General features: G+C 32.6%; 2 protein-coding genes across 2 annotated transcripts; both read right to left on the bottom strand.

Annotated features, from left to right (window-relative positions):
• Positions 1-6355: 6355 nt before the first annotated feature.
• On the bottom strand, positions 6356-8435 carry LOC123657734. The gene has a single exon (XM_045593247.1). The coding sequence runs from the start codon at positions 8418-8420 to the stop codon at positions 6942-6944; it is 1479 nt and encodes a 492-aa protein (XP_045449203.1). The 5' UTR covers positions 8421-8435; the 3' UTR covers positions 6356-6941.
• A 3496-nt stretch (positions 8436-11931) lies between these two features.
• Positions 11932-13768, bottom strand: LOC123657841. The gene has a single exon (XM_045593346.1). It carries the CDS (start codon positions 13649-13651, stop codon positions 12575-12577), a length of 1077 nt encoding a protein of 358 aa, XP_045449302.1. The 5' UTR covers positions 13652-13768; the 3' UTR covers positions 11932-12574.
• Between the last annotated feature and the right edge of the window lie 200 nt (positions 13769-13968).

Below are 13968 nucleotides of genomic sequence, written 5' to 3'. Positions count from 1 at the left end.
ACTGAACAGAAACTGAGAACACAGTGTTCGTTTATAGACGATTTTTAGAGAAAAATAATAATTGTTTGCAAAAAAAAAAATTGACGACGAATTACATTGACAGCATTATACAAAACACATTATTAGACATAAGAGATATACTAGAATCCGGTCAGCTAGTCTATAGAAATAAAAATATTGTTGCTAAGCGCATAACTCGAGAATGGCTCCACCGATTAGGCTAATTAATTTTTTTATATGTTTCTTGAGGCCTACGGAAGGTTTTAGAAGAATTTTTTATAAATAAAAATAATAAATTTCTATTAACTTTTGACAGAACGAAGTCTGTCTGGGCACCTAGTATTATATAAAAACTACCCGTTAGATGTCACTCAAAATGTGACCAGCTATATAATAAAAAAAGATTCACCATAATCGGTACACCCAGTAAATATTTATAAGGTAACACACATTAAAATTCAATCGAATTACGAACCTCCTTCTTCTTTAAAGTTTGGTTAATGACTAATTCCATGTGGAACGCTGAGTACCTACGTATCTTCAATTACTACTATTACTATCAATGCATTTAAAATAAATAACTATGCTTCTGACTGCTTTTGTAAATAATTAGATAATTGATTACACAATCCAATCGCAGCTAACATAAATACCTACATATATATGTATATTGATATCTCAATAAAAAATATGTGCATTGAATTCGTCACGTGATCGAAGATAAGAAACTTAGCTATCATAAAATTATAATAAAAATAAATAAATTAATGTAACATTTTATGTTCTAATTGCATATTTATGTTTATTAGCGCATCGTTAAATTTATACTAGCTGACCCCGCAAACGTTGTTTTGCCAAATATGTTATTAGCTCCCCTTAATCCCCCCCTCCCTATAACTTTGAGGTATGAAAAATAGATGTTGGCCGATTCTCTGGTTGGCCGTTTCGGAGGAGTATTTTAACTAACATTGTGACACTAGAATTTTATATATATATGATATTTAAAAAATGACATAAAACGAAGATCTAATAGAATGTCTAAACATAAATTTAAAGTGTTTATTAAAAAAAACTAATAAATCAGTCATATTATTCGGTGTCAGGTTACATAGTTGATAAAGATGTGTTGAATTAGTGACTGTATTTCATGCAAAATATTACTAATTTTGTACTAAAACAGATTAAATATTACTTGCTGTACCCTGCGCGCGTCGCTATGCTTTTTTTATGGTCGTACCAACTCAGAAACCTTTGTGGGCTCATGCACAACACTTTGCTGAAGATCATGACATGATCAAATGCATAGTTTACGATTCTATAAAGGACATACAGACAAACATTCATATATATATATATATATACATATATATATATATATATATATATATATATATATATATATATATATATATATATATATATATAATGGTCATATTGATTATTATTAAAGTACAATTTTCAATACCCATTTACACATTTTCTCTCTCATCCTTCTCCTCCCCTCTCACTCTAGCTATAGCTACCTTACTGAATACACGAACACCACATTATTTAAAAGCAATGTTAGAAGGCTTTGATCTTCTGTAAGGTTGCAGTATTGCTCTATTCGAGCTGCTCCAGATTTTGTACAGGATATTTCCTGCAGTGTACCGTAAATAGACATTTACGGTGTGATTTATTCTGACCTATATATTCAACTATATGTCAGAACACAGCCTAGATTCAGTGATACATTTTTGTGATAAGCAAGATAAAAAATTATTAGTGCATTAGCAAGAGCTTTAACCTGCAATGAATATTATGCTTATTATTGTAGTTTACAGTGGCGTAGCGTAGTTGGGGCGGCAGGGGCGGCCCGCCCCGGGCGGCACTTTTTAGGGAGCGGCAAAATTTAACAGCACTTAAATAATAAAAATATTCTGTAAATATTTGAACCATATATTGTTTTTATCGCAACTACAAATTCGAACCGATTGAAAGGAGTACGGAATTTTTAATTACATATTTTGCAGGCGAAGTCGAGGAATCTCTTACATTCTGTATATATATTAAGATAAATATAGTTTATTTCACGTACGGGGAAGTCCCTTTAAGGTACGGGGAAGTACGCGATTCTTTGTAAAAGTTTGACAGTTCAAAGAAAATTTTATTAATGGATCGTCAGTCCATTTCAAATCTTCACGTATCTTAATTATGTTACGCAGTCCAAATTGTGATTTTTGTGCAAATAAGTTCGCGTGGTGGTTGTGAAATAATTCACTTTGTGAAAAATTTAATTTCTCAACTATGCGAGTATTAAATATTATATTTATGTAATTGTATATTGGACTGTCTGATGAGTTGTTCAAACTTTAATTTATTAAAATAAAAAAACCGCCGATGTGCGAGCTTTACACTCGCGTACCCAGGGTTTCGTACAAATAGTCTAGTCAACAAGTTCAAAAACGTGTTAAATAGAAAATAAATCTCCTAAAAATATGTGTGATAGCTCATTATATTCGGAATAACGTCTAGAAAAAAGTTTTTAAGGGTTTACTAGCACATAAAAAGTTGCAATTGTTATTAACAAAATAAGATAAAAAAGGTTTTTTAGTTTTTCGTTATTAATTTCTAAACTAATGATATTTAAGGAATTTCGAAAAAAGATCCTGAAAGAGGAGGAAATTGCCAATAAAAAAAAACTCGCTTTCCGGAACTCTTTTTCTATTATTTATAAATTTTTTGAACTCTGAAAGTAGTGCTCCGCGAGGTCGTTACAGCATAGGCGCGCCATCTAAAAAGCCGGTATATCACCTAAAATATTTTTTAATCTGACAACGTCTAATATAGCGATGAACGGCGGCAGCATGTACAAAAAAGGATGACTCATTTTAGCGTTACGCTCATTGTACGCTTGCACCGCATCTATCTCTTTTCTACTCGATTGGTCTATGCATCCGAGAAGCTGTGCCCGCGATTTCATTCGCGTGGATATTAATAAAAAAAATTTTTTCAGTTCACAGTTATAAAATCAAATAAATGTCTAAAATAAAAGTAGCCTATGTTACTCCTTATTAGATCAGCTATATGCTGGTGAAAGTCTGTCAAAATTGGTCCAGCCGTTTCAGAGATTAGCCGGAACAAACAGACAGACAGACAGAGAAATGTTATTTTGGTATATGTACCGTGTATTTGGTATATGTATTATATCCACATGCATTTAGTAAAAATTCGGTTATTTGAATATTACAAACAGACACTCCAATTTTATTTATTTATATAGATGTGTAGATATAACCTGTATAATGCAAAATAGTGATGACTGTTCTTGCCAAAAAGTTCTCTATAATTATGTATTTAGTTTATAGTATACATTAAATTGAAATACTTAAATTAGAGGGCGGCAAAATTGTCTTCTGCCCCGCTCGGCCGACAACCACACTACGCCACTGTTAGTTTATCGATTTCTTTCATATTACTTTATCTAGCTATTTATTTTTGATACGATATCAATGTTTTAGTCTAGATATGCCAAATTATTCATTTGTAGATAGATCGACTGTCATTTGACCTCCTTATTTTTAAAGAACCGACTATGTTAAAAAGGTTTGCGATAACACGATAACCATTACACCCAATAGCCTAACCAGTACCTATCTAGCATGTCACGATGCATTGGGAAAGCCCCAAGGACAGAAACCCAGACGCAGACGCAAATATTTACTTAACTGAGAAATCAATCAAAGGTTCATCCTTAGCCCTTGTGCCAGAATGTATTTGTTGTACTACGTTTAGTTACGTAGTACGTTTAACCTATTTTATATTCAAATATAGACTTTGACAGACACGCACGAGACGGCTGACTGATGAATACAAATTATTACTTTTTTTGTCAATGATAACTGTGTTATCATTATTAAAAAAACTTTATTTTCGGTGCATATTTCCAGTATGTTTGTTATCGCGTCCAACATCCAGTTATATCTAATTATGTCATCTTTTAAAGGTATATGTACCTAATGTATATGAATCATGATGTGTGTCTAAAGGGGTGCTAGACGTACGAACTTAAAGAATGCGGTTCTTAATATCGCGAACTTACTCGGCTCGACGTCGGTGACACACGTGAAGCTTACTCATTCTGTATTGCGATGTTGTCGACAGAAGAAGCTTTGTGCTATTTAGGAATTGTATCGTATTACATTTTAAAACCCAAAAAAAAAGACGAAGTTCGGAAATAATTCATTTTGAGTAATATCTCAATTAAATGTAACAAAAATTGCAAATACACTACAAGCGTTACGCGTCCACGGACTGGCGATACATAATTGTGTTGCTTGCAAACGAAAAAAAAAAAAACGACTTTAATTACATCGCCCAGTAACACATCGTAGCTAGACGAAAAAACAGTCAAGTAAATACGCAATTATTAGAAATAGCTCAAAAATTACTTGTTACATCGCAATCAAATTGACCACACGACACGTACACCACCTTTCGATTAAAATAAAAATCATGGAAATCGGTCCACCCAATCAAAACTTCGAAGATAAGATACAAAAAAAACGTACAATGAATTGAGAACCTCCTCTCTTTTTTGGAAGTCGGTTAAAATTCGGGCAGAGGCGGGTTACGAGCAAAATTTCAAACTTTTCGGATCGCCAACGAACTTACTCGGCGGTTTTAAAGTATGCGTACTTAGGGTGACACACTAGCGAAAAAGGTCGTCGAGCCACAAGTTCGCGAACTTACTCGCACGTCTATCACTCCCTTAAAACATATTATACAAAATCATGGGTTCTATTTTCAAATTCTGGAATTGAATATCGTTTTCTTTTTCTTTTTTAATTATTTCTTCCTTTTTGCTGTTTTACTAGTCTTCTACCACTTTAATAACCTTCTAAATTTATGCATATTTTCAATGACCATGACGTCAATAATATTGTGATTACAAGATTTTATTTTTGAAAATAAAATTAAGTCATCAACACCATGTAAATAATAATCTGTGAGTAAGGTGATCAGAGATCCTGGGGAGTATTAGGCATAGGGTCGGCAACGCGCTTTATATATATTTCAACATTGCTTGAAAGCAGTATTATTTAGCTATTATTATTTTGTAAGATACTTGCCCAGACAAGCTGCACCAGATTTCGAGCAGGATAATTCCTGCTGTGCCCTACCTCAGTGAATGTAAGGTACATTCACTGAGATAGGGCAATAGATAATTTCTCCGATCATTCGAATAATCATTCAAATACAAATCATTCACGTTATTTATCCTGCGTTCGCTATCACGAACAGTACGCATCTCCCGCCCACGTACCACAGCACGCACGTCGCTTATGACCGGTAATCACGACACAGTCAACTATTTATTAGTCTGTATTATAGTCAGCCATTCACTGCCATACAAATTACAAGCTTATGTATTACCGCCTGATTATAAAGAATTCCATGCTTTCAACTTTGCACAATCACTGAAGCGAACCTATGAAGCGAACGCAATGTTTGCACAAATTAAATCAATTATTTTGATCAAATAATTGATTTATAACTTTTATATTAAAGATTTAAAGATTAAAGTTTTATTAAGGAAGGTCTAAGTTCCTAATAAATGACGTTTCTTTTTATAAATGGTCAATCAGTGTTTGTCAGGATTGATCGCGAAAGGTGCGCTCTTTGGCCGGTCGCGTCTGGTGACCCGGACGATGATAAACGCTATCTTAAAGTGCAGTGGTATTCATAACATGTTTCAGACCTTATCGTATTAAACATACAAATATCTGTTTACTATTCGAAAAATAACATTGATTCCAAAATAGATATTTTGTTTTGATGTTAGTTTTCGTTACACAACATGTGGACTTTTTTATTTTTAGTTCTGAAAATAAGACACTGTCTCGTAATAAGTATTAGATAATTCAAAATTAGTTACAATATTTTTTTGGTTAGCTTTAAAGTATGTTAAGTTACAATATTTTGATAATTTATGTTCGTAAGTCAATTTTATTCCTATATCCTCGCAGGTTATCGCTAAGATCACTTTAATTTAATAGGTATTGAGATATCAAACGCTATCATTTTAATTATTTGAGACTAATTAGTATACTTAACTTATTTACGCTCCCGTTTTAAAGATTTCTTCAAATTATTGAAAAAAATCACTTTTTGTATGAGTTTAATAAGTATATTAGGAATTTTGTTGCAATAATAATTCGCATATTTATTTTGAATTTTAAAATATTTTCAAGTTTCGGTGTTGCTGTAGCCTTAATTAATAAATAATATAGTCTAATTTGATAAATAATAAAATAAATAATGATTCCAGTTCTTTTATTGAAAAAATTAGAATAAATAATGGAATACAAATTTATAACATAGTTGTAAAAATATTTAATGCCGAAAAAAAAAACACAAAATAGGTATGTTGCCATTAATGCTTACAACACTAATAGCACGGAGCTCAAAACACTTGGTATCCTTACAACTTACATCATAAATATACAAAGAAGTAAATGTACACTTATACTAGGTATATACAATTCTTTACATACGTTTTGAGAAAAATTTAGGTACACATTTATTTTAATTATATACAGTATTACGAAAAATACCGTAACAAATAGTCCAATAACTTATACCTATCTAATATTTACTCGTATTATAAAATTTTCATATTTTTCTCAGCACACGTAAAAACAATAGACATTCAATAGTAAATATTAAAATTAATAACAAGTCTGAAATCTCAAAACTTCTTACAAATATATCTACGTAGTAGTTACAAAATGATATCGTCCTCTGACTCCACGACCTCTTATATACGTGTCGTCCGAGCGAGAGGACAACCGATAGAGAAAGCGTGATTCCGAATTCAACGTCAGAACCTCACACTCACGCAGTCCTCAGGTACTCGAGCGTCTTAATAAATAACCACTTTAGCGACTGTATATTTAACTTCAGAGAGGGAAATTCGGTGGAGTCTTGCAAGGTTCTGGCGTTGGCGGCCTACGCTCTTCAGGTGATCGAGATTGATAATATGCACAATAGGGTAATGGATCCCAGAATGCGAATAACGCTTCACGTGTGTCTAATACAGTATTTAGCAATTTTCCCACTGTTGCTGTATGACCGCATCTTTTGGTCCCTTGACACAGATAGGGTAACGATACTCCGACACGAGCACCTACTGCGACCATTCTAGTTCCATATCCATTCATCGTATTTTCCTCGCGTACTAATCTAAACGATATATGTCCCGTCATAGGCTTCGATGGTGAGAGACAAGCTACAAATCTTTGTACCCAAGCGTCGGTTTCTTCATCCTTTTGTGGCACGAGACCTTTTTTTGATGGATCTACTCGACATGTCACATTGTTTACTGCACGTGATTCTTTTAACGTAGTGCATGTCACAAATTTTTCTCCTTTAGGCTCTCGAACTATAACCCAAGGTTTCTCAGCACTTATTTCTCGCGGGAATCTAAAGTTTGCCTTTTCTTCAGGCATAACAAATCGCAGACGATCCCTGGCACCTCGTGCACCAGCGCTAGCAATAAAGTGACGTCCTTCTTTTGATACTCCGTTGTTATACCATGCTCGAACATCATCTTCACTAGTTACCACCCAGAATTGAGGCGTAGAGAAACCAGCAACACGGCAAACTCGCATCAGTTCCAAAGGATCATCCAAGGCAACTACGTCTCGGGCACATGGTACGAAACATTGACATCCTAATACTTCTAAGTGAGGTTTAGCTAAGGCGTCGTAGTATGCCGGCGTCGAAGAACTCACGGGAATATAGAACACAACAGATTCTCTTTCCACTATTTCTTTTAGAGCACGAGCATACGCCAAGGGATCTGCTGGGTTTGGCCGAGGTACGGTGTAGAATTTATGAACTGCCGCAGAATATTTTAATAATGCAAATTGTCCATCAACTTCGAAAGCTATCACTCTGGCTCCTGCAGAGTGAAAGTTTCTCGCTAAATGTAGAGCTTGTACAGAACTCCCTCCACTGATGAGCACGGTACGCTGTAGTTCGACATTCCTCGAGATCAAACTTCCAAGAATCTTTAAAAATCCAAGAGGGTATTGAACGCATTTCCAAAATATAAAGAGCGACGCCGCGATCCATAACGTTGGTAAAACAACTAATATTTGTCTCCAGGCTGGATGAGCGATGAAATTGAAGAAAGCGAAGACTGGACGAAAAAACTGTCGGGGAATCCATGTTATGATTTGAATCAGTCTTGGCAGAGACGGTGGGTGTTCCGGTGGGACGGCTCGCTCTTCAGGGATCAAGGAGAACGTCGATGAGAATGAGCGTCGCAATGTGGTGGACGACGAAGGTTTGTGCGAGCATCCTTTGACGCGCGGTGAGAGCACAAGTTCGGTAGCGGACCGCATCAGGCGGTATTCGGGCGCACAAGCCGGCATGGCGAGCGACAGAGGCAGACTGGCGCGCGCGCAACTTTCCTTCGCATATAAACCGCCCTTATCACCATTGCCTGCCTACACTTTGAAATCATCTTTGCACCCACTTAATGGTTATTTCGTTAAAAAAGAAATACCCAACATAATGTGCTACGTATTTTATCGTTTAACTAATTAATATTATTTTAACGTGTTTGTATTGTATTATGCATTCATATTATACATGTGTTATTTCTAGTTATTAAACCTTGTACTCATCTGTATTTTTTTAAACTTTACTATGTAGTGTAACAACTCTAAGGTAAATAAAGTATAATAAAAAAAAATATAATAAATACCCAGAGCTTTCGAATTCTATCGGAGAATAGTTTAATTGCCTATTTGTAACTATTTTAATATATTTTTTTATTTTAGGAAAAATTAAAATTTTAATTATGTAAAGTATAAATAAATAAATATCTACACAATACACACACGGACGTCTGTTCCTAAAGTAAGCAACTTAATGCTTGTGTTATAGGTAACAGCCGACTGGTATATAGCTACATATTTTTTTTTTTTGATAAACATACTTATAAATAATACATATATAAATATATAAATATATATTTATATTACACCCAGACTCGGGGTGGGAATCGAACCCACAACCCTCGGAGCAGAAAGCAGGGTCACTACAAACTGCGCCAACGTGCTAGTCAAATGAATAAAAGAAATAATTAACAAATAATAAAAATAAAAACTTGAAAGACAAAAGTTGCTATAAATAAAGTTTATCTGTCTCATAACAATATTCAACAGATAAAAGTTTAGGACATAATTATAGTAGGTAATTTTCTGTGTCGTCTTTACAAGTAACAACAAAAATCTTCAAATAAAATGTTATTTGTCTAATATTTCCATTCGCAACGTATTCGTAATGTTATATCACTTGAGATGAAACAAACCGTAATGGCCTGTTTTACCTCTTACTGGTAAACCCTATCAATAACTTATACGCAACACAAAATTTATTGTCAATTAGTAAAACAAGTCTTAATGCGTTTAATATTGATTAATTACATTGATCAATGATTAATCGTCAAGCATTTTAAAAATACAATTAGTTTGTGTAGGAATTACGTACCTATGATTTAATAATTATAATACTCTATTTCAGGTTGTCTGGAAGAAATAGCTAACTACTAACTAGCTATAAGACCGCCTCTAGTACTACACATTCATAAGTTGTCTTTATTATTATTATTTTGTACTAGCTGCTGTCCGCGACGTCTTCTGCGTGAACGCTATACAGCACCAAAAATACCTACGATTATACCTTTTAAAATAACATTCATTTACCCGTTTCTTCTTTAAATTTCATATCTACAGAAAAATCTTATAGATGGCGCTGCTTTAAAATTGTCTTGTCTACTTATATTCATTTAATTATGTTTATCGGCTTAGTAACTTATATTGCGTGATTTTCATAGTGTGAAGCTAGCTTATATAGCATGGTTATTAACATAATAACAACAAGTACAACAACATTCAAATATGCGTCGTTAGATACACGTTGTTACAGAATGCGTTGAGGAAATAAAGGTTCACTGCTCGTTCCCGGTAGGTGATAGCATGATAATACAAGTATGTAGCCTATATGTTGACCCGACTTCTTAATAATATTCGTGCCAAATTTGAAGTAAATCCATGCGCTACTTTTTGAGTTTATCCCGGACATACATACAGACATACAGACAAACAGACAAAAATTCTAAAAACTATATTTTTAAAGTATTTTAAGTAAGTATTCTTTAAAAAAAAAATTCAATATACAGTTTTGACTTTCCTACCATTTTATTATATGTATATAAATAAATAAATAGGTTTTTTTTGTTAAATGAAGCAATTAAAGCAAATAATAGAGATAATGTGCACGGTTGACACACTATCTCTTTTATTTATTTAATTACTGGTTGTTTTAAGTACTTACCTACAAAGAAAAAAAAATGGTAACACGACATAGCTAAATTAGCATCTTCATATCTAATTATATTAATCCTATAGGTACCTAGTGTTGGAATTTCTTTCTTATCATTAGTAATACATAATATTGTATACATTATATTTCCTATATTTTAAGCCGATCAACAATAACTGTAAATGTTTTTTCTTATTTAATTTTAGAATGATCATAAGGATTTCGAATAAAATTTAAAAAAAAAAATGTTTGAATAACTTTATTGAACTGTTTAACATTGAATTATCACTGACATTCATAATAACAATAATATATTTTGGTAATATGTAAGTATTTTTACATAAACAACATTGAGTTATATACACAACACTTACAAAGCAGAAAAAACCTACACAGTAGTCATTTAACTGTTAAAAATAACGGTTATAGGAACTATTTACGCAAATAAAATAAGAATTTATAATTTACATTACCTACATATATATTTGTAACAGCCGATGTTTTATTAAAATTATGTTTACATCATTTTAAATATTTGTAATGCCCTGAGGAAGTTAATCTAAATACTTCATATATTTTTATAGTATTATTTACTTCAGAATGTAAGATAAACTGTATCTAAAAGTAGAAGTACTATATTAAGAATATAACTGCCAACATAAACAGATAAAGAAATAAATTTTATTCAAAATATCTAACTAACTAGGAACCAAATCTCACAAAACAACAACGAAAATGTAATGGACTAATAACATCGTGAACTACAAATTTTTAAAATTCCTTTTTTTACTAATAAAAATTGCTTTAAAACTATTCTTTATACCTTTATATTTCATTAAAAGTAAATTTTACAGTAATTAATATTGACATGTTATTCCTAGTCTATGAAAATATTAAGGTGTTCTAGTAATGCCTTAAGGGTTCCTAGCCCAAGTCGCCAACATCATATACACCCGTACGAAGTTGGGATGGATCATTGGTAGATAACAAATGCACACTATATACTATGAATGCTTACTTTGAATATAATATTTAATATCTACGTACAATTTTTAAAATCTACTTTACCATAATCTAATCTCTTTTTTGGCATTTCTCAATACATATAATGACAGTTGAAAACTTGCAATTGAAATAAATAAACAAATATCTTTAAAATACACACACTATCATCTATTTTTAAGATAAGCAACTTAATGCTTGTTTATAGGTAACAGCAGACAGATTTAGCTACATATTTTATTGTTCGATATCACACACATATTACACCCAGACTAAGGTGGGAATTATGCCCGCAACCCGCGGAGCAGAAAGCAGGGTCAGTACAAACAGGCTAATCAAAATAATTAAAATAAATAAATACATTTATCATCATTATTACAAAGAGCTTGTTTCAATGACTGTAAATAAACTTTATTTTGCAAGTAAGTTGCTGATAGGATTTATTAAATGGAAATAAAACAGGTATTAGATAGAACCTATTTCACCTTAACTAATAATCTACAACTAAGATTTACTGGTTGCTTATAGCACTATTCAATAAACAAAGTAGAGTTTGATTAAACTTTTATTTGTTGAAATTGTTACATGCGAGGTCACTTTATCAGTATCTTTTGACACAGGTCCTTAGACACTATTCATGTTATTTATTCAAAGTTAGCAAAATGTGGAAAAAAATTCTTCATCTTCTTCTTTTGTAATTGGACTCCCATAGGAATTGTTTTCTCTCAATGACTTCTGAAGACTCTGCTCATAAGATTAGCATTGTGATACTACAAGGTTATGTACGGTTTAAAGAAAATTAATATTCTTATTTTTTGGCAAACATTGATACTTAGTATAATATGACTCAAGAATGTTTACCCTCCATCTTTAAAAATTATTAAATTATTAAATGTATTTATATAACTTTTCCATTTTTACTTTGGCAAAAATATAATTAATCAGAATCAAAACATATAAACAACATAAGTTAAGGATTATAATACACTGGATATATTTAAATGCTTTTGAACAATATTTATTAAAAATACAGAAAAACATAATACACGTAACATTCTTATACAATAAAATAGATAATAAAATGTATCTACAATTAGTAAAATGCAATCATCGTGCAACTAATGTCATTTACAAGCAAATTATGTTCATTTAACATGATGCACTGAGTAGGGTCTCCCTAGATCCTTTTATATGTTTACATAATAAAAGGTAAATTTGTGTCTTTCAATTCTATGGAACCATTTTTACAGACTATATGCAATTCATTTTGAGGTTCTTTTTCAAATCTAAACCTCTTTGGATGGGAATCATCCATAAATCGTCCGAGCTTTAATATTTTGTCATCAACTTGTATTTTTTCTGCTATTAGATTTGTTGCTGGCAAATTTTTTAATATATCATGTACTAATAATACTACTTTGCCCTTCTCGTGGATAAATATACTACTTTTTTCCGTCAACTGTGATGCATGCATGAACACTTCACCACTTTTCAAGGAAGCTTCTAGATTACCAGAAAATCCTGTGAGGTGTAAGTTGCCTTTCTGTATAACATCTATTTTTACAGATCTGTGTAAATTATCCAGTTTAATATTACCCATAAGTGTTGTGAAGTGTGACTTATCACTATAACATGACTTGACAGTAATGGGACCAGCATGAGAGACTACATTGAAGGAGTTCGCCATGATGCTGTGACACTTGATACCTCCATTTATTCCAGTCTTTAATTCAATATTACTTGCCTGCAGCCTGCCATCAGCTTGTACGTCACCAGATACACTTTCCACTTTGATGTTATCGGCTTTTAAGTCCGCAATATTCACGGAGCCTTTCTGAGTCTTAACCACGAACTCATCAGCTTCTAATTTAGCTAAATGTACCGACGCGTTCTCTGTGGCAGTTACTTGCACTTTTAATTTGTATGGAACTTGTATTAAACATACGTCGTTACGGTCGGGCGATGTGTTCTTATTCAGAAGCTCGAGTCGCTTCGAAGTTTGTTTCACTTGAAAGTCGTTCGTATCTTTTCCTTGGCTGTATAAAGTCATAGTTAATTTATTATGTGCCTTCAAATCATTGACGTCGATAGGTTGCACTTTTACATGAATAGGACTTTCGATGAATATGTTCGTGTTATTTTCTATATTCTTTTCGACTGTTCGCACAAGATTCAGTGTCTTGATATCAGGTAAACTGCTAAAATCTACTATAGTTAACCTCAAAATCTTGAGGCCCTTATGTAAGATCCGTTGACCACCTAATGTAAACATTTTGTGCAACTTATAATTAACGCCAAATTATAACAACATTGAATAAGTAATAAATATCAATTTTTACGAAAAGAGCATTTTTCACTATATATTTGACATTAACTGACATTTATAGATAGCGAGTAGCAGCTGACTTTGACATTGGATCGGAAAAAGCTCGAAACCAACTCTTTGGTGATCAAAATTCCTTTTTTGAAACAAGATAAAGAAAAATAGATATTATAAATAAATCAATATCACACGGTCCGTGCACGGTCCTCTGTTCCTACGGTAAGCAAATTAACACTGCTGTTATATGTAACAACTTACTATTATAG

This window comes from Melitaea cinxia, chromosome 11, assembly GCF_905220565.1.
Source record: "Melitaea cinxia chromosome 11, ilMelCinx1.1, whole genome shotgun sequence".
Taxonomy (NCBI): Eukaryota; Metazoa; Arthropoda; class Insecta; order Lepidoptera; family Nymphalidae; genus Melitaea; species Melitaea cinxia.
Note: the sequence above shows the minus strand (reverse complement) of the source record. Positions and strands in the feature narration are given on the sequence as shown.

Bases quoted from the DNA above. Each gene is read 5' to 3' on its own strand.
- LOC123657734 (XM_045593247.1), bottom strand. From the start codon at position 8,420: ATGCCGGCTTGTGCGCCCGAATACCGCCTGATGCGGTCCGCTACCGAA.
- LOC123657841 (XM_045593346.1), bottom strand. From the start codon at position 13,651: ATGTTTACATTAGGTGGTCAACGGATCTTACATAAGGGCCTCAAGATT.